The sequence below is a fragment of the Camponotus floridanus genome, unplaced genomic scaffold (assembly GCF_003227725.1).
Source record: "Camponotus floridanus strain SB8 unplaced genomic scaffold, Cflo_v7.5 scaffold4, whole genome shotgun sequence".
NCBI lineage: Eukaryota > Metazoa > Arthropoda > Insecta > Hymenoptera > Formicidae > Camponotus > Camponotus floridanus.
The window spans coordinates 1,915,941-1,936,501 of NW_020229547.1; the positions used below are offsets into that span (position 1 = coordinate 1,915,941).

The 20,561-nt window shown below is 30.2% G+C and overlaps 5 protein-coding genes across 9 annotated transcripts; 3 read left to right on the forward strand and 2 right to left on the reverse strand.

Annotated features, from left to right (window-relative positions):
* Window positions 1-511: 511 nt before the first annotated feature.
* On the forward strand, window positions 512-9,094 carry LOC105253015. Of its 4 annotated transcripts, none has more exons than XM_025411420.1 (10): window positions 512-698; window positions 1,101-1,262; window positions 1,516-1,841; window positions 1,940-2,129; window positions 3,029-3,192; window positions 5,099-5,385; window positions 5,461-5,686; window positions 5,856-6,060; window positions 6,192-6,749; window positions 6,843-9,094. In XM_025411420.1, the coding sequence occupies exons 2-10, from the start codon at window positions 1,112-1,114 to the stop codon at window positions 8,978-8,980; spliced, it is 4,245 nt and encodes a 1,414-aa protein (XP_025267205.1). In that variant the 5' UTR covers window positions 512-698; window positions 1,101-1,111; the 3' UTR covers window positions 8,981-9,094. The 4 variants fall into 4 exon arrangements, with proteins under 4 accessions (XP_025267205.1, XP_025267207.1, XP_025267204.1 ...); XM_025411422.1 differs by lacking the exon at window positions 512-698 and adding an exon at window positions 724-815; XM_025411419.1 differs by lacking the exon at window positions 512-698 and adding an exon at window positions 792-815 and having other exon boundaries at window positions 1,088-1,262.
* Window positions 9,095-10,535: 1,441 nt separating this feature from the next.
* Window positions 10,536-11,457, forward strand: LOC105253046 (28S ribosomal protein S10, mitochondrial). Its single transcript, XM_011260804.1, has 5 exons — window positions 10,536-10,550; window positions 10,634-10,816; window positions 10,892-11,019; window positions 11,101-11,302; window positions 11,407-11,457. The coding sequence occupies exons 1-5, from the start codon at window positions 10,536-10,538 to the stop codon at window positions 11,455-11,457; spliced, it is 579 nt and encodes a 192-aa protein (XP_011259106.1).
* Window positions 11,458-11,652: 195 nt separating this feature from the next.
* On the reverse strand, window positions 11,653-13,190 carry LOC105253016. Its single transcript, XM_011260757.3, has 2 exons — window positions 12,758-13,190; window positions 11,653-12,154 (listed from the first exon to the last, which is right to left on the reverse strand). Exons 1-2 carry the CDS (start codon window positions 12,849-12,851, stop codon window positions 11,739-11,741), a joined length of 510 nt encoding a protein of 169 aa, XP_011259059.1. The 5' UTR covers window positions 12,852-13,190; the 3' UTR covers window positions 11,653-11,738.
* Window positions 13,191-14,096: 906 nt separating this feature from the next.
* LOC105253012 (beta-1,3-glucan-binding protein-like) lies at window positions 14,097-18,711 on the reverse strand. Of its 2 annotated transcripts, none has more exons than XM_025411425.1 (8): window positions 18,431-18,711; window positions 17,356-17,583; window positions 17,127-17,272; window positions 16,685-16,827; window positions 16,428-16,591; window positions 15,579-15,949; window positions 14,586-14,687; window positions 14,097-14,451 (listed from the first exon to the last, which is right to left on the reverse strand). In XM_025411425.1, the coding sequence occupies exons 1-8, from the start codon at window positions 18,573-18,575 to the stop codon at window positions 14,356-14,358; spliced, it is 1,395 nt and encodes a 464-aa protein (XP_025267210.1). In that variant the 5' UTR covers window positions 18,576-18,711; the 3' UTR covers window positions 14,097-14,355. The 2 variants fall into 2 exon arrangements, with proteins under 2 accessions (XP_025267210.1, XP_025267209.1); XM_025411424.1 differs by having other exon boundaries at window positions 14,097-14,435; window positions 18,431-18,710.
* A 724-nt stretch (window positions 18,712-19,435) lies between these two features.
* On the forward strand, window positions 19,436-20,476 carry LOC105253011 (frataxin homolog, mitochondrial). Its single transcript, XM_011260744.3, has 3 exons — window positions 19,436-19,779; window positions 19,870-19,990; window positions 20,070-20,476. The coding sequence occupies exons 1-3, from the start codon at window positions 19,556-19,558 to the stop codon at window positions 20,325-20,327; spliced, it is 603 nt and encodes a 200-aa protein (XP_011259046.1). The 5' UTR covers window positions 19,436-19,555; the 3' UTR covers window positions 20,328-20,476.
* The last annotated feature ends 85 nt before the right edge of the window (window positions 20,477-20,561 follow it).

Genomic DNA, 20,561 nt, shown 5'->3' on the forward strand with positions numbered 1-20,561 from the left:
CATTTTTATGAATAAAAGATATTTATCTTTTATTCATAAAAATATATGTATTAAATACTGTATTAATATGTATAATTCTTTGGATCTATAAAAAAGGAGATTAAACGATATAAATTTTTTTTTATGCGATTTACAAAAATTATAAAAAATTCTAATATTGATAGATATCTAATATAATGATATAAATATTTGAATTTAAAAGCGTACTGATTGGTTACATTGGTATTGGTACAAGAGGCTCTAGAAATTCCCTATCCAATAGCCAATCGATACGTTCGACAAACTCGTATAATAGATAACATTAGCCTTGCAATTTCGTTGGAAGCTGATTATAAATTTTGACAACATTTGACATACTTATCCGCAACTCAATTGAAAATCTGTGTGACTTGAGAAAAATTAGAATCTCAATTAAAATCACTTCAGTTACATTTCGAAAGACGCATCGAATAATTTAAAATCATTCGTGCTTATTCATTTATCCGGTATGCTATCTTTTTCTAGAGAAGGAAAGAGAGAGAGACATCTCTACGTCTGATTGGCCTGTCAAATATCGCTATCTCTTTCATTGCGTTCCTATATCTGACTACTTTACGAACAGTCTATATATCCTGTGTCTATGGTTACAAAGTGAGAACGAGCCAGGAAGCGAGATAGCAGAAAGTGATCGCTTTGACATTCATTTTCATAAAACGAAGGTAAGAATCGAGGCAAGCAGTCTCTTAACAACCGAAACCATTGACAATTGTCGATATTGATATATGTTACAAGGGCAATTATTCCATCGCCAGTCATTGCATTGCGTCATGTATATGGTTGTTGATATCGCAAGGCCATAAAGTTTACTCGTAATCTCTACTCGCGAGTGTCATTTTACTTCGACTTTTTCATTCTCGCACATAAAATAAATCCGTTAATGGATGATCGTTCATTGACGATGCTTTAAATTGCGATTATATGTCGTTGAGAGATAGATAATTTCGTGGATTTTATTAACCTTTACCTGATAAGACTATTCGAGAAACGTTTATTGATTGAGGTTTACTTCGATGATATAATCGCTTTGTACTCTTTTGTATATATGTAGTTTGACTTTGCAGAAGATATAGTCATGAATAAGGACGAGCACTATGAGGTAATAGACGAATGCATGGAAGAGAAGACGCCTGAAGCACCTGAAAATACAGGAGCAGAGGATGCTGAAAAGACTTGCCCAAAGTCGGACAGTACCACGCAACAACAAGATCCTAAAACTAATTGTGGTACATAATTAAAGTCTTGCGTTTAACATATTTTTGATAATTAATAACTAGTTTTATATCGTCAAACATGGACATTATATTGTTATGATTTATAATTTGAATATTGAGTAACATTTTTGAAAAATGTCCCATAATAATAATTGGTTGTTCACATTTTATCAAAGGAAATTAATAATTAAACAAAATTTGTGACATTGATTCATAATATTGTTTGTCTATATTATAAGATGCTTGTTATATTATTGCATGGCAGACAGCACAAGTTCTCATAATAACGACGACAAACCAGTCCCAATGGAGGTAGAATGTGATCAAGGATTAAACAATGATACTACTGATTTTACTGCTGATATCGGCTTAGATCAATTGGATACACAGAAGGAAGTGACAGATGAAGATGTTATGCATCATCTGGATGTGATAGAAAATATTGAATTAGATCCTGAAACCTTTGGTATAGATCAGTCTATGAAGGAAGTTACTCAATCTTCTGCGACAGAAAAAGAAGAGCAGGAAGATATAGAAGAAATAACAGTGATTGATGATGAACCCTCTGAGCAAAAGTGGTATGAAAACAAGGTAATATTGTGTACAATCTTATATTTTTTTAAACTGAATCATTTAAAAATTGTATAAAAAGATGCTCTAAGTTATATAAAAATTAATTTTTTTTATAGATTGCTGAAAAAGGTGGACTTTTGAAAGAGAGATTGTCGAAATTAGCTCGAGTGTTATCAGTTTCTTATCCTCATTATGAGAAATGGCTGGAAAGAATAGAAAAGATAGAGGGATCCCCTATATGTAAGATAGATCCGCCTCGACGTTGTTCATTAATTAAACCACACACCAATCGTTGGAAGTTTCTATGTAAGTATAGAAAAAGAATATCTTAAAAAGCTTGATATATTGCACTTTATTTTATTTATATTTTAAAAGTATAACATGTACACAAATATTAAATTGCTTATGCAATCAATAGTCATTTAATTAATTTTTACATATAAATTTTTTTTCTTAAATTAAAAAATTTATGATTTATCACGAATTTATGTTTTATGGTTTATATAATTAACATTAGTAACATATTCATATCTTTTTGAAGTATTATTATGATAAAATTCTAAAGATAATAACAATGATAAATAGAATTTTATCTGATCAAGTATATCTATTTGTTTCTTATTTATAATTATGAGAAATTTACATTTGTAGATGTAACAGTTTCTTATTCGCTTGGGGCTTTTTAACTTCATTCATTGATTTTTAAAGAAATTTATATATTGTATATGTGTATGTGTATATAGCTTAAGAAACTATCTCCTAAAATTGTTTGATAAATTCTTAGAAGTTTTGCTTCATTTTGATGTTAGTCTCATATCTATTTATTAATCCTTTGATGCACAATTAAGTTTTCATATATTTCATCTAAAAATTACAACACTGAAGATAATAAAAAAAAATAAAAAAAAATAATTATATTTATCTAGCATAACTCATTATATTTATAACCATATAAATGTTAATATCTTGAAAAATAAATTTGCAAAAATTAAATGTGCAATGCAATTTTGACTCCTAGTTCATCAAAGGTTTAATTTAAAAGTTTAAAAATTTTTTAATTAAGGAAATTATTGTGAAAGATGCAATATTTGATATCTTCTGTAAACAAATAATAGTGAATAATGCAATATATGTATATGTGAATATATATATATATATATATATATATATATATATATATATATATGTATGAATGGTATGTTCAGGCAGTAAGAAACATGTACAAATCCCTATAAAAGAAGAGAACAATCCAAGTTCTTCTATCAAAAAATGTTTCAAAGTAGAATGGCGTCTTGAACCAATGGGGGCAGGAGGTGTTAATACTGATAATTTGGCCGAATTTCCAGCTTTTGTATTAAATGCTGTCAAGGTAAAATTTATTAAAAAATTTGTTTTTTTTAATATAGCTTTTATATTGAAGATAAACGAATTTTTGCAACAGTTTATTTTTGATGTATGGATGCAGTATATACAATTTTTAGTTCTCATATGCAGGTGATGCATATATGCATTTATGAATGTCTTTTATTTTTATAAAGACAGGATATAAAGATTTGAATTTAATTATGGACAATAATCACATATACATGCAGGTTTTTGCAAAATATAATATCTGAATTTAATTATGGACAATAATCACATATATATGCAGGTTTTTGCAAAATAGAAAATATTTCTATTTAACAAATCCACCATTTAAAAATCTAATATATATATATAATTATAATGAGAGAAAAATACTGTCGTGTGAAAAACAGAGACAAGTCTTCACTTTTGTCAACGACTTATAATAAAAAACATTCTAAACGAATTTTTACCAAAATATATTATTTTTAAGATAATATATTGCAAGAATTATATATATAATTAAACAATTATTAAAATAAGAAAGTATCTTTGAAAAAATTGTCATTACATAATGTAATAGAATGAATGCAAAAAATGAATGCAATGAATACATTCAAAATCAAGATGTTGCTAATATTGCAACGAAATTAATAATAAGATAAAAGAATAGAAAAGAGAAAATAAAATTTAAAAATGTATACAATTAATTTTATATACATTTGTATATAAAATGTGCAACAATATAAAAAATTTTATCTTTCCATTGTGATATAAAGTAATGATAAACTTGATATAAATTTTCATCACTGAAGATACAATACGTTCTCTTCCTATGAAGAAAACTATATATAAAAGTTATAAATATCTTAACAGAGAAAATATACATGTATGTATATTATATTATCATGTGTGCATTATAATACACACCATTATGATTATTACAAAAAGAAAAAGTATAATAAATATTGGATATTACATTTTCTGATATACTTTTATATTGTATAGACATGAATATATTTTTTACAAAGAGAAAGAAATATGATGATGACTGACATATATACAGCACTTAGAGTTATTTGTACTATAATACAAATAACATTTGAAACTTGAATAATTGAATATACAGACATTTAAAGAATATATGATAGAATGTCTATGATAATGACAACATTTGTATTATATTATTATCCACAAATCAAATCAATGTTTACAAATCAATTGTATGTCAAGCGCTGCTTTTTGACTGCTTACATTTATTACAATGCTTATGTGACAATTTAAAGTGAGAAAACAAGTGAAGATAGCTCACAACACATTTATATTATGTACGTGTAACTATTGGAATATAGATTAAAAAGAAACTGTATAACAAGAACAATATTTGTGTGATGATATTTCATGATAAATTAACTGTATATACAATTTCAATAGTATTATGATTCAGTGCAAAACTTTATAATATATGAGCAAATGAACAGAATGTGCACACAAATGAGTTTAATTACATAAAGCAATGGAAACACTCGAAATGAGAATTTATATAAACTATCTATTATTCATTCAATTATAAAAAATCCTATGTATATAGACAAATACATAAGAATATTATTAAATAAACTTGTAAAATAGATTGATAACAGAGTGATGAAAGTGTAATATAATAACAATATAATATTATTGGAGTAACATAAAATTAATTATAATAATTGATACGTTTTTGCAATCTGATCATTTTAATATATATATATATATATATATATATATATATATATAAACTTAAATATTAACATATTATTATTATATAAACTTAAATAATTAATATATTATATTATTATATAAACTTAAATACTAATATATTCATTTAGACATGATTAAATTTACATAATAATGTGGCTATAATTGACATATCAATGGTTATTGATATACAGATATTTGAAGATTTTCTTCAAACAACTATATCAAGTCAAGATGTAATAACTTTTAATGAGAATCCAGATGATACATCTATGGATGATTCAAAGAAAGATCCAATGCAGGATAAAAAACAAATATGGTCGTGGTTATTAGTACGTTGTAATACTAAAGATGAGCTCATGCTCTTTGCAACTGGAAAGAATATTAATCGTAATACCATGGATCGTTTGAGACATATATATGAATCTGGTTTGGGGAAGAATTGTAATGTCAAATCCCTGTACTGCAAATCAATAAACAAGTAAGAATCAGACAAGATGAAGATGTTCTGTTTTTAAAGCAGTGAAAATTTGCATATCTCACTGCTTCGTTTCAGATACGATGATAAAGTTGTTACAACATTCTTAGTGGGAGCAGAGGCTCTAGACGAAGTCGTAGGTAATTTAAAATTGCAGCTTACGCCAAAGACAAACTTTTGGTCTAACGCTGCTGGTGCGTGGAATGTAGCTAAAACAGTCGCTGATATGCTTAAACCGACGGCAAAAACAACAATACTTGAAGTCGGTTGTGGAATTGGTATAATTGGACTTACAATAGCACCTGTAAGTACACGTGCAACTTGTGACAAGATATATATGTATAAGCGCGAGCGCATTAAGCAAATCAAATGACACAGTATGGCGTGTCATTCTAAAATCAAAGAAATCATGTATCTATATAAATGCGCAAATTAACAGCACAATTAATATAAATCATTGCATTATATAACAGAAATGTCGAGAAGTGATAGGAATTGATTCACCTTCGGAGATAGAAGAAGCTAAAATGACTTGCAATTTGAATAAAATATATAATGTATCTTTCATAATGGGATCTCCGTTCGAAGTCGTGAACAAGATAAATGCTGCGCGTGACTTACACAACAAAAATCGCGTGACTTATTGTATAGTCAACACAAACACCAATATGGGTAGAGGTATGCAATTCTGATTTTTTTTGATATTTTAATATTATTGGCGATTAATTAATAATAATTAAAATTTAGCGCGCACATTTCGGTCACAACGTGTCGTTCGATAATAAAATTAAAGTTATGATGTCTTTTAGCCATTGAAGTAATGACATCTTTACGAAAAATCACGTCTTTACGGCGTATCGTAATGGTCACCGCATTGACAAAACAATCGGTCCGAGCAATATTAGAACTTGCACGGCCTATAGAAAATGATCTTGGTCATCCGTTCATGCCAATTCGTGCATGTGTCGTTGACACGTTACCTAATGGGCCTCATTTCGATGCAGTTATTCTAATGGAGCGTAGATATATGCATAGACTTACACAGCCGTGGTTCCTTAAAATGTTGGAGGAGGAAAGTAAATCGTTAGATAACACTAGGGAATTGGAGCGAATAATCAATAACGATGGAACTGAAAGTTCTGATGTATATAAAGTTCTGATGAGAAAGAATCCACTAGCGAAAACCGAACTTGCAAAAAAATCCAAACTTTTACTCACAAAAAAAGCAACATTCACGAAAAGCGGTTCAAGTTCACCGGTAAAGGGTAAAATAAAATTGAAACGGGATCATTCGCCCGAGATAATAGAAATACCTAAAAAAGTGTCGAAGAAATTCGAAAAACCCGGATTTAAATCGTGGCAACAGGGTAAGTTTGATAATATAAATCTAATTAAACATTATACGAGATTATTATATACATATCTGTAATATATATATAAATTTTTTTTTCATTAATTAGATGTAACTCCTAAGAAAAAGAATTGGTTCCATGAAAATTCGGCACTTCGCATCAATCCGTTATTCGAGAAAAAGATAAAAGAGAATAAAGAACAAATCGATTTAAGAAAAAAATTGTCGAGCAACCGTATTGATGCAGATTTAATACAAAAGGTGAATGAAAGTCGAGAAATTCTCGAAGCTGCGAAAGAGAAATTGAGCGGTCCGTCTCCTACAGTTGATGCAATGACCGCTAAAGAATTAAAAAATGTCTTGAGTTTGGTTCTCGATCAAACCAATAAACTTCAGAATCAATTACCACGTTCAGTGTGGGATCGCATCGCCCCGGCTGGGACCGATCAGATAAAGAAGGATCTTGATGACGATCCACTATTGAAAGGTCGATTTGTACAAGAAACGCGTGCTCAGGATATCGTTATCACGGCGGCGAATAAGGAATATTTGGAGACAGGGGATGTTAAACCAAAATTTAAAAAATATCACAATTTGGCACCATTGGAACCGGATACAGTAATGCCAGTATCGGCAAAATCGTCTGACAACAGAAGTAGGCAACAAAATCAAGATAATTCCTGGAATAGGAATAAAAATTTCGATAAAAACCGTTGGAACGACGCAGAATCTGTAAGGAAGCCGAATTCTCCGATGAAGAGACAGGATTTATCATTTAGACATCGAACTTCACCGAATAGATTTTCACCAAAACGTCCATTATTGTCGCCACCGAGACGCCTGTGCTCACCGCCTAGGAGGCATCTCCCTCTGGATAGACCTTACGAAACACACAATTCTCCTTCGCACCGTGAATATTCTCCTCCGAGACGGCTAGCATCGCCGTTAAGACACATGGCATCTTCGTCCGGTGGTAGACTGCAAATAACTCCACCGAGACGTCCATTCTCACCACTTAATCGAGCTATGTCTCCGCCGAGACGGCCAATGTCACCGCCAAGACGATCGATGACTGGCCGACCAATGTCACCGATACGATGTCATATATCACCGCCGAGACTACAGTTGTCTCCACCGAGACGAGAAATATCGCCGATAGGAATATATGATTCATCCGCGAGGCAGATTTCTCCCATGAGGAGACAAATATCTCCCATGAGACGACCAATGTCGCCTATGGATCATCAAATGTCTACAGACAGAAGACCTGTGTCGCCGGTCGGTAGAATGATGTCACCATCAAGATCAAGAGACATGATTCCTCCACCGAGGCATCATTCGCCCGGTATGAGACGCTTCTCGCCACATCGAATGTCGTCTGGTATGTCATCGCCTCCGAGGCGACAGCAGTCTCCACCGAGACGTCAAAGCCCGCCACCGAATAGATTTGCGGACGAATGGGACATACCGAGCCGCGGCGCTATCGAACAAAGTAGCACTTGGCAACGATTCGTTAACGATAGACCTGAGAACGTTTGGCGTAACGAGAGGCAATCAACAACGAGCGGAAACTGGCAAGCTTTGTCCGATAATGATAGATACTGCAAATCGATAAACCAAGAGAAGTCTTGGGACGCTAGAGATGCCTCGTTTCACGGGAATTCGTGGGGCTCTAAGCAATCGCTCGCGAAACCTGGTGCGAAAGAAACGTGGCAGACTTCGGACAATAGATGGTCCGGTCCATCCAGATCGGCAGCTGGCGGGGAAAATTGGGGTCGCGGTAAGGAATGGATGAATATGGACAAATCGCGATCATCATGGGAACAATCTAATGACTCTTGGAATCAAGGAGACAAGGACGATTGGAATGATTTGCCGGAAGACGCACGAGATCCCTGGGGTGACGACGGTAATCTCGGGTTGAAAGAAAGATGGATGAATCTCGATAACCAGCCCTCATCGTCTGCTTGGTCGAGAGAAGCCGACAAAGGAGATCCATGGACAAAGTCTAAAGACAGTTGGCAAAACAAATCGCAAGCTTTTGCGGCAAAACAACCGTGTCAAAACAGCTGCCCGAGCATGAACGAATCGCGCTGGATACCTCTGAACGATGCGACTAAGAAAGCACCACTATCGACCAATTGGCAGGGAAGTAATAATGCTCCAGCGTGGCAGTCATCGAACTATAATTTTCCATCGCAATCACAACGGCCGTTTATGACTAATCCGTTTAAGGATCGACGTTAAATAACATATTTTGATGGAATTAATAATGATTTATAGATTTCACTTTTGACTATATCAAAAACATTTTGTTTATGACACAAAAAACACATATTTTCTTTTGGATCTATTGTTTAACTTAGTTTAAAAAAAAAATACCTATTGATGAGTTAAGGAAAATTATGTAATTGCAAGTTATATATTTATATACATATATATATATGTGTTAGAATAGTTATCTGTTTATAATTGTGAGTTCAATTATAACTGAAAAAAATAGTGCTTTTCTGTATTCTCACTCTCGCTTAAAATGATATTCATTATCATAATGATACAATTTATTGTTAACGAATTATTTTGATAAATTTTTCCAAACATATTCTTTTTAAGTAACAATTGATTATATTAGACACATTTAAAGACATAAGAATAGGCTGTATGCTTATTATAAGCATTGTACATACATAATTTTGCATAAACAAAGTTGATATATCTGTACGTATGTATGTATAATAACAGCCGCATGTATCTCCTACTGAATTTATTTCTGAAAATAAATTGCATTGGAGCTTATGTATTATGTATAAAATTTTAAAATATAGGATAGTGTTTGTGCCTCTTATTATATAATCATACATTACATCTGTACTAACATTTGGCTCTTATCAAATATCATTTATCATAAATTAAACGTGTAAAAACGTATAATGCTAATGTTTGTGCGTTTCTTAGTAAAGATTCTAAAATTAAAAAATTTATATGCTCTCGCACTCAACACGTATAGTACTTTGAAAAGTGTGTCTCCCAGGTAGAACATGAAATTCATAATGACATTATGACGTCACTTAAAAGTTATTTTAGAAAAATCATAATGATCTCATTTGATATACTTTTGGCAATGTTTTGGTGATTTTTGATATTAAACAATTCTAACGAACTCTGTTGAAGAATATATATACTTCGCGTATGAAATCTTAAGAATCAATCATAATAATATCATTTTTTATATATATTACGCAATTACTTGTTTATTTAATTATTCATGTATATTTTAATTATATTTAAGCAACATAATCTTTTTAAAATTATATAATGCGGTTATTGAACTTAAAAATTTATGATTCTTTTTGTCATCTTTAACTCATTTTTTAATCATTTCTGTTTAGGTAACTTAAGTGATAAATAAAATCATGATGACGTCATAATGATGTCATTATGAGTTTCATGTTCTACCTGGGATATTAATGTGTTAAATATTTTTTTTTTTTCACATAAAATTTCTATAAACAAGTACAATTTATATATTTATATGTTATACACAACATTAAATGTAATTTATAATATTTTGGTTATTATAACATTAATTATAACAAATATATGAAAATGTAAGAATATATAAATATGTATATGTAAATTCCATATAGTGTTATCAATATAGCATCTACTCCTCACGTCTTGTCACGTGATCAATTTTAGTTCACTCTTATTAGAGTGCAAGGATGAGCGGCGCTGAAACTGATTCTCTCCTCATTTTTAAGATGGAGTTTGTGTACCCTGGAGGAACCGGTAACGACGAGAAATGTTACTGACAAAGGTATTCTGATGAGAACCAACGATGACATTAATTCGAATCGATTGTAGATTAAATGTACTTATGTTATTTAACCTTTTCCTTAGATACCGTTCTTTCTCAAGAATGTTCTCACTAATGTCACTCAATGTGAATCAAAACATGCTGATGTTCTCGTACGTAAATTTCTACAAGACAAGACATCCTTCGTGAAATTTTCAACATCGATACAACAGAATGAGCGGCAAGATTCGACAACAGATCAATCGTCCTCGCTTTCGACGAACACGGTAAATTCAACGAAAAATTTATTGTCATTTTTCTATCGAATTGACTGTACAAAAATAGGGTTATTCTTTCTTTAGGGTACACTGGATAAATTATACAAAAAGATCGAGATTGAAGTCAGGGGAAATGATCCAGCAGTGTTGAAGAGCTATGGACAATTTGCAGTAATGGCCGCAAATTATTTAAATATCAATGTATGTAGAAAGTAAGTTCATTGATCGTTTGATTTTGATTAACATTTGATCAATTACTTAGATGATATATCAAAATGTCCTTATAATTGTAGCACAGCACCACATAAAGCTATTCATGAACGATGGACGGTGCTGAAATCTGCTCATGTTCATAAAAAGCATCGAGTTCAGTACGAGATCAGAACTTATTATCGTTATTTGGATTTTTTGAAATTAACTGGGTCAACAGCAGATACTTTTTTAGAATATCTTCAGAGAAATTTGCCAGAAGGAGTAGCAATGAAAGTGACCAAGGTTAAAGAGTTTTACAATTTAATAAAAAGATCTAATGTTTTTTTATGTTCTATTTTTTCTTATATATTTTTACATTTTGTTTAGCTAAGGATTTCTATTTGCAGGTTGAACTACAAAAGTTACCAGAAAGTATAGCTGCAAAGTGTAAAGAATAACTATAAACAATTGTTCATACAACCCTTATATTGTAGGTAATTTTCTGATATAAGAAAAGAAAATATATTTGAAAAGTATATTAATACAAATGTTTTCGAAAATCTAATCATGATCAAAATAATCTCTAACAAATTATTAGTATAAAAAGATATAGCAATTTTTTGGATATATTTGAATTTATACAAAATTTTATTGAAATTATTACAAATAATTGTAATGAGTTTACATGAATTTTTGTGATAAATTCAAACTTTGCGTAAGTCAAATGTTATTGGAATTGTTAAGTTGTAGGTTTGATGATTACTACACGCGGCGACGAATCAATTTTTCCGCTCGATATATCGCGCGGAAGTTCTGGTAACAGATTCTTTCTTTTAAAGGCTGATGGTCTTTCTTGAGACGTATCTATATTGAGAGTTCTGAGGGGTGTATCTGCCAACTGTTTGCCCGTGATTCGACGTGCGTGTCCATTACCGCGCCTCCTCATATGAGTCATACGTCGATAAATACCGCTCGAAGTTTCAGATCGAGAAGCATCGATTAGAGTCGTCACTGCAAAAATCTCAGGATCTCTCTGTTGTGTCTGCAACCGAGAGGAATTATCCTCGGTTTTACGCGAACTGATACCTTCGCCGTTCCTATGTTTCCTAATTAATTCCGCAGTGGCTGTACATCTGTGTAATATATATTCATTGTCTGAAATGAAAAATTTTCATAATTTTTTAATTATCCAATTCTTTTATATATATACACACACACACACACACACACACACATATATATATATATATATATATATATATATAAAATCGGTTTTTTTAAATCAACCATTCATTTAATCAATTATTCAATTGCGTGCATTCTGAGATGCAGAAACTGATATGACAGGTGATGACAATGAATTATATTTAAACATCCGATATTCTCAATGATTTTTACTGCATACATATGAAAATGATTTTATGAAAATTTATATTCAGTAGAGGTAATAAATCGATGTCACATTAAACATTCACATATTAGCTAAGCAATATATCCGGAAGATGCATAAAAAAATTTGAAAAACTATTTTGATTATTTTTCCTCTTTATGAGATATTTTTCGAGTAAATCTCTTAGATTTTATGTGGAAAAAATATGTAGATATTTTCTAATCATAATATATAATAAAAATAAAATATTATAATTTAAAGTTTTTTTAAAAACTTTATATATAAATCCGGTAATATTAATTTTATCTGATTAAATATCGAATGATTGTAATATATTTATTTGATTTTGAATTGCATTTGAAACTTACTTGAACGTTTTGAGCGATGACGATAATCCGCCAAAGAAACACGGGCCCAAATGAGGACTATCAAAATAACAGCTATCTTTTTTAGTATCATCATCTATCAGAAGATCTTGACAAGTAAACGGATTGAGTGGTCAAATATGATGAAAAACTAACATATGATTTTTACGAAGAATTAAACACGTTTGAATTTTCTACCGGCTCTATGAGAGGAAATCGTGGCAGCTACTGCAAGAGCTATCGATCGACTGTTTGCTTCTGAGAAAAAAGTCTCGTCACCGTAGAAGAGGGAACAAAACCGGACAAGACGTCGAAGCCGAAGATGAGGTCGTTCGACTTTGCTAAGATCTTATGTGCTACGATAGTATAAAACACGTGCGCGCTGTAGTAGATGTTAAATTAATTGGCTCTCCGACAGAGCACATCAAGCACAACATACTCAAGCGAAGCAGACGGAAGAAAGATCGCACGGTGCTCCTTTTTTCTTGTTTCCGAGGTAAACCGGTTTGAAAGATGGACCAGGTCGAAAGTCGGCATATTGCATTTGAATTATTTCTTTATTATTTCTTTTTTTCTATATGATTTTCTCGTATGTTGTTTAAAAAAATATTTATGTCAGCATCAAAACATGAAATCTTGCGTATGAGCTTAAAGTTGAATTTCTCGTATACGTTTTAGATGATGTTTATAAGGAAAACAAAACTTCCGAGTAAAATCAAGCCTGATTTCGTACAGGATGACCTTGATAGCCAGTTTCCACAATGTATTGAATCTAGTATGGTATTTTTAGCTTTGCAGAGATACGTTATTACGTCTCATGCAATAAGAAAGAGAGAAAGAGAAGATTTAATGATGTAAACTTCGAAATATGATTAACTTATAAATCAATTATTTTTTTTTTTTTTGTATTTATAAGATTACAACGAGAAATATAATAGATATACATCTTTATTTTTATATAAGGATATAAAAATTATATGCTAAAAAAAAAGAAAAATAAGATATATTGCTAAGAGTACAAAATGTCATGTAAGGAAACTTATAATTAGTGAATATATCTATGAATAATAATATCGCTTCGAAAAATCTGTTTTGCTAAACATGGAAAGCATGTCCTTCATAAATGTCGTTTAAGAAATTTTTACATGCATGTAGAAACATTATCAGAGGATGATCGTCTGAGTCGTTAAGATATGGAACGAGCATTAAAGGTAGAACCAGCTCCGGGCGACCCTGAATTTCTTTCCAATTTTACGAAGATAGTATCGTTCACTTTCTTTTGCAGCGAAACAATGCATACTAATTACAAAATTTTTAGATTGTATTATATGAACAAAAAGATTTCACATATATCAGTGAGGCTTTCGAGTACTAGAATATAATATTGCTAGCAACATTATAATTTTTCGTCATCGTTGAATCAGAAGTTAATAACCGCTGATTTTTATTGATGTCTAATACAGCAGTATTGAATAATTATTTATATACGTCATTCGAAAAGGTCTGTGAGATCAATCGTTACAAAATATATGAATGATAAGAAATGAGTTACAAATGTAAGCGCGTTAATTCAATCAGACCATACTTTAACGTAATCTATCTCAAAAGCAGTCTTTTTGCCATTGTCTTTTCTCCAACTTGGCAGCCATTCGTTTCGAGATTTCCAGAAATTCAACATTGCCTATAATTAAATAAAACTAATATATATATATATATATATATATTTTTTTTTTATGTAGAACCGTTTTAAAAATCAATCTCCTATTTTAAGATATCTATTTGAAGAACAGAAACTATATATGTAATATTGAATATATTAAAAGATTGATACCTTAGCCTCCACATTTTTCCATGGTTTTGGTATTCCAAAACTGGTCGTGTTATCCGGAAATACACGTATTCCACCCGCACCGACGCCGAGAGTAATATAGAACTATAATAATGAAAAAAATTATAAATTAATATCTAGTTTTTCAAGAATACATAGCTCTGATGTATATATTTCATATTTAAAATTAATTTATGTATGTGTATATGCTCACAACATAAGATAGAACATGATAAATATTTTTGTAGGATAATTACAATATTTTTTTATACAAGGTCACATCCAAGGAATCAAATGATATTCCGATTTGATCATAGTTAAGGTCATTTATATAATAATAACTGTTTCGGTTTCTTGATCAATGAAAAGAGTTAAAACCGTTTGAATTTCGGTTGTTTATAATTTTAATTATTTATAGTTTTAATTATTAATGTGGTTTTCTAAAATTTTTTTTTCATTTTTTTGTTTCTCTATTAAGTTACATAATATTTTATTTCTACTATTTCTATTTTTATGCATAATTTATAAAATTCGCTAACTTTATTTCTTTTTTATATATGTTATTAGAAAATCTAAAAAACTTTAGTTTCCAAAAAAATCATTTGTAAAATTTCGATTTCGATCAAGTTTTGGTTTAATTAAAAAAAACATCGGTTATCAGTTTTGCTCGCAATTTAGTCTAACTTGGAAAAAAATTGACCATGTAAATATATATATATATATATATACAAAATATGTATAGCTTCCTTTTCTTTTTACTTTTATGTTTCCTTTTCTTATATACCGTTTTCGTAGAAAAAATAAGAAGAATAATTAAAAACATAAAAAGGAAGATTTATGTATAGAAATATTCTATATATAATTATGTGAAATAATATTTAATTATATATAAGCAATTTTCTCTGGAAACTCACTGATTTACACTGACATCTGTTTTACAGCAATATTATTTGTGCCCGTGTAACAATAATAGAATTCAAGATGCACTGATGTTACCTCTTGATCGAATGGAGCATTTTTTCTGTTTGCGTTGGCTCCACTCAACCATTTTTCTTCGCCAGGCTTCACTTGGCCAACCTCTTCGCCATCGACCAAAAACGTGAAACCATCGCTAGTCCAGATAGTCGTGTATGTATGGAAATCCTGCGTCCATCGCGGTCCGAATTCGCGTAGCTTCGATACGATTATTTCCCGAACGTTTGGCAATGCACCTACTCTCACGCCAAAATCCAATCTTCGGGAGTCGTAAATTTTCGAAACATCTGTGGCGTTCACTAAATTCTCATTGCCCCGAGTTATACCCAAAAGAACACGGCCACTCGTATAATTTGCACCGTACGTATAATATTTTGGCTCGAGCCACATTTCTGTTAAAGTTACATAAGACGATATATATTTTTTGATTTCTTTTTATTTAGCGCAATACTACTGCATTATAAACTAATAAATACTAACAATAAATATTAATATTTACTGTAACAATTAGATCGTGCAATGTTATGACTAAATTTTCTCAAGATTTCTTTGACAGTTTTATAGAGAGTCTATTTTGTAGAAAAAGAACTACTTTAGATTGTCAAGAAGAATAAAAATTTAAAATTCTTTCCAGAAAATAAGAATTTCAAATCTAAATACTTATCATTAGAAAAATATATATAAATTGAAAAATATATTGATTGAAATTATTTGCAAGAAATTGGTAGATTAATAAAAACGAAATAGAATGAAAATAATAAATTTTTTGACATTCTATACATCAGTTGAAACATTGCTTTATTTTATGTTGCATAATACGGATTTTTTCAATTATCTTGTTATCTGTTGCAGTAAATGATGTATAATTACCTGGATATAACCAGTCACCCTGAGGAAATTTGGCACGGATTTCGATTTTTCCGTATCGCAAAACAAAATGTTCCTTCGTGGTAAGACGCGCAGATATAATAGGCGGTAAAATGCTATAGGATAATGCCTGTCGCGAGCATTCGTAACTAATCGTGCTGGTACATCTAAAAAAAATAAATTATATATAAAAGAAAGAGTAACGAGAATTTTCATTATAAGTAGAGAGAGATTTTGTCTCAGTGATTAACACTATTTACCTATTAAGTTGCATTCTTCCGAAAGCAGTCACGTTCTCACCATATAAATCCTCTAATATACTCGGTTTTATAAATAATTGACCATCCTTAACTTGTACAAGTTGCTCATGATTTTCATTGTGATATACGCAGAACTCATAGTCCTAATTTCAACAAAATTATTTAAAAAATAATATATATATATATATATATATATATATATATATATAAAATATATATATATATATATTATATATTATTTTTATATATTATTTTGTTATATTTTATTTTATATTTTATTTTACATTTTATTATATATATATATATATATATATATATATATATATATATATATATACTTAAAACATGTATCAAGCATTGTGCTAATCTTTCATCGTACATTACAATCGCATCATTGCTTTATTTTTTTTTTAACGATTCTTAAATGGTCTCTGAATCTCACCGGTATTAAAGGCATCTTTATTTCGCGTTTCCATAATGTCCTATTGAAGGAATCGAAATTATCCTCGAGCAATAGCCGTGAATATTTTTCTGTGGTCGGAATTTCATATTTTGATGTAGAGCTCCACGTAGTTTCTTGGTTTTCCACTGTTATTAATGTAAGAGATACGTAAAAATATCGTTACTTTTATTTTACTTTTTAAATTATAAATTACTGTAAATAATCTTACAGGAATGCGTCCACCTCCGGACGTCGCTTCTATGCTGAGTTCCATCCACTTGCGCATAAATCCAATAATGAAGTACATCTCTATTTTTTATAGTCACTTCCGAATCCTCGAAAACCCAGCGGTTGTTTGTCGTTAAATAGACATTACCAGCGATTTCGCCGTATCCGTTAGCGCGAATTGCTTTATTCACATTAGCGTGGAAACCAAATGTTCTTAAGCCCGGTGCATCTATTAATAACACATATAATGCATTTATAAATATAAAAACAATTCTTTCTTTTTATTGTAATCTTATAAATAAATTAGAATTTGATTTACAGTATAAATGTAACATTTTTTCATTATTTAATTATTCTTTTATTTTTCATTTTACATCATAATTTTATACACACATACACGTATACATATGCGTGTGTAAAATAAACTGTGTAAATAATAATATTAGTTATACGATACATGTGTGTATAAAAGCATGTTTAGCATTAGAATACGTCATTATTCCAAGAAAAAACATTTAATACCATTCGCTTTACAATCTCAAAGTCTTGGTTATCCCCGGGAATCCCCAAAGTAAATGCTTGAGGTATTTATTTATTTATGTTAATAATTAATAACTGATAATGTTAACTTCAATATTTGTTAAAATATAATTGTTAAAAAAACAAGCATAGAATATATACACATGTTAGTTTATTCTCAATGAGTTTGATAATTCAACTTGACACGACCCTAGCGATATTTTTGATAATATATACACTGATAGTGATTGCGATGTATATGTATGCGCGTATCTGTATTACATAAGTCATCACAAATTAGAGTTATATGCGATATAATTCTGTATAAAATGTATGTTTTTTTATAAATTCTCATCAAGTTAAGTAAAAGTCATATATTTTCGATATTTTCATAATTTAGCTATCAATATTTCTATCATTATATTCCATATTACATATGTAAAATGCTCTTTTCGAGAATATCAATGCTTAAAATTATTTTTTTTTCTTTTTCAGAAGAAGAAAAAATGTAATAATTTGAAACGTTAACTTTATATAAATTTTAATATAAAGCTTACCAGGTATGGAAACTCGAAGGCCTTGCGGTTTTAGTACTTCGAAGATCGGATCTGGCAACACGTAAGGAAAACCCGATTTCGCGAATATGCATATTAATGCGAACGTTAGCCGAAGTATCGCAAGATCAATTTTGCAAGAAAACATGTTTAAGACTACCAATTCTTGATGTTGAAATGATATTTATTAAGCGTCAGATTCGCGTGAAATTCAGAGAAAGACTGACACATGCACGCGCGTATCTTACATTAAATGATTTACTGATACTACTTGCTAGTGCATCATACATGTTCCTCCTTCTCCGTCTCTTCTTACTTTCTTTTATTCGTCATAGTCGTGTAAATTCTGTCTCGCTATCAGGGATTCCCTCAACAAACCCAACTAATATTAACGATGTGAAATCATTCAAAATCCCGTACAACTTTAGTCACCCTCAAATGATAATTAATATTGTCATATATTGTGACGAAGAAGATCCTAGGAAATCAATATATTATAAATAAATATATAAATATGTTACATAAATAAATATATATTTATGTTATATAACAATGATTGCCCGATATTTTTCTCGACATTCTACACATTACATATTTATACGCTGATAATATTGATTATCGAAAATTAAATTTGTCTTTTTCTCGATAATTTTATTGTTATATTCGACAAAAAAATGCTTACAGTCGCACGGAGTTTATTTGACGGATTTATCATATATTCTGATGCAACGAGTGACAATTTCGTTAAGTGATTTCCATGCGACCATAGTTCGGAATTTTTAATATCAAGGAATTATCTTTCTTTTTTAAACAAAGATTTACTTTTGATTTTTTTTTATTCTTAACTTTCGACTTTTTTCATTCTTAAAAATTATTACTTGATTTAGATGCTTTCCAAAATATTTCCAGAAATATTTATATTTTTATTATTTAATTATTGTTTAATAATCTACTGCTGGACTTGCGCAGTAGGTAATGCGCGGTAGTTCTTGTATTTACATGCAGTGATATGCCGACTATGCCGACATAGCGATGTAAACATGTGTCAGATGCTCAAGAAAATTTCGTTATATTAACTGGAGAGCTTGTTTAATCGATAAAAGTTCAAAGAGAGAAAGACTGTTTATCATGTTGCCTATCGTAACGAAATCGAGCATAATCTCGAAGTTAACTTGTAACTTGTTAAGTAAGACTTTGATTAAAAAACGCATCATACAACTAAATAAATGCAAAAGCTACGTTCGAGGTTATGCTAACCTTGATTCGTCATATTTTTCGAAGAGAAATCCTCAACCGATACTACAATCGTCTTTAAAAAGTTTTAGTTCAAATGCTGAACACTCGACAGAATAGTGAGTATCTTTATATTAATTATTATTTTTTAAAATTAATATTACAATATTTGCATATATTGTCAAAATTAATTTATGTAATTTTATTAGCGTACTTAGCTCTGTTCAATACGAGAAGATCTGTGAAGAAACTTTAGATTCATTAACTGAGTACTTTGAGGAATTGGTTGAAACAGCGACACATTTGCCAGATGCAGATGTATCTTATGGAGTATGCGAGTATTAGTTAAAAGATCTATAATTGTCATTTATGTGTATGTGTAATAATATATACAAAATTTTTACTGCAGGATGGTGTACTGACTGTAATATTTGGTGAGCCATACGGTACTTATGTTATAAATCGTCAAACACCAAACAAACAGATTTGGCTCTCTTCTCCAAAATCAGGACCAAAACGTTATGATTTTATAAATGGCCAATGGATATATAAACATGATGGCAAAACACTACACGAATTATTAAATAATGAAATACCAGCAATTGTGAAAAATCAAGCGTGTTTTGATAAATGTTCTTTTGGTGGTAAAAATAAACAAGATGTGTGATTAATGGTTTTTGTTCTGAGAAATGTTAATGGAGAGTTAATTATGATAGCTGATGTGAATTAATTTTCTTTATATAATTGTATGTGGAAGTTACTAAAGGTTAGATTTATGAAAAAGTTGTACATAAAACTAATATTATAAGAGAAGAAAATTTATAGAAGAATAAGAAGTATTATAAGAAAAGGAAATTTTTCAATATATATATATATATATATATATATATATATATATATA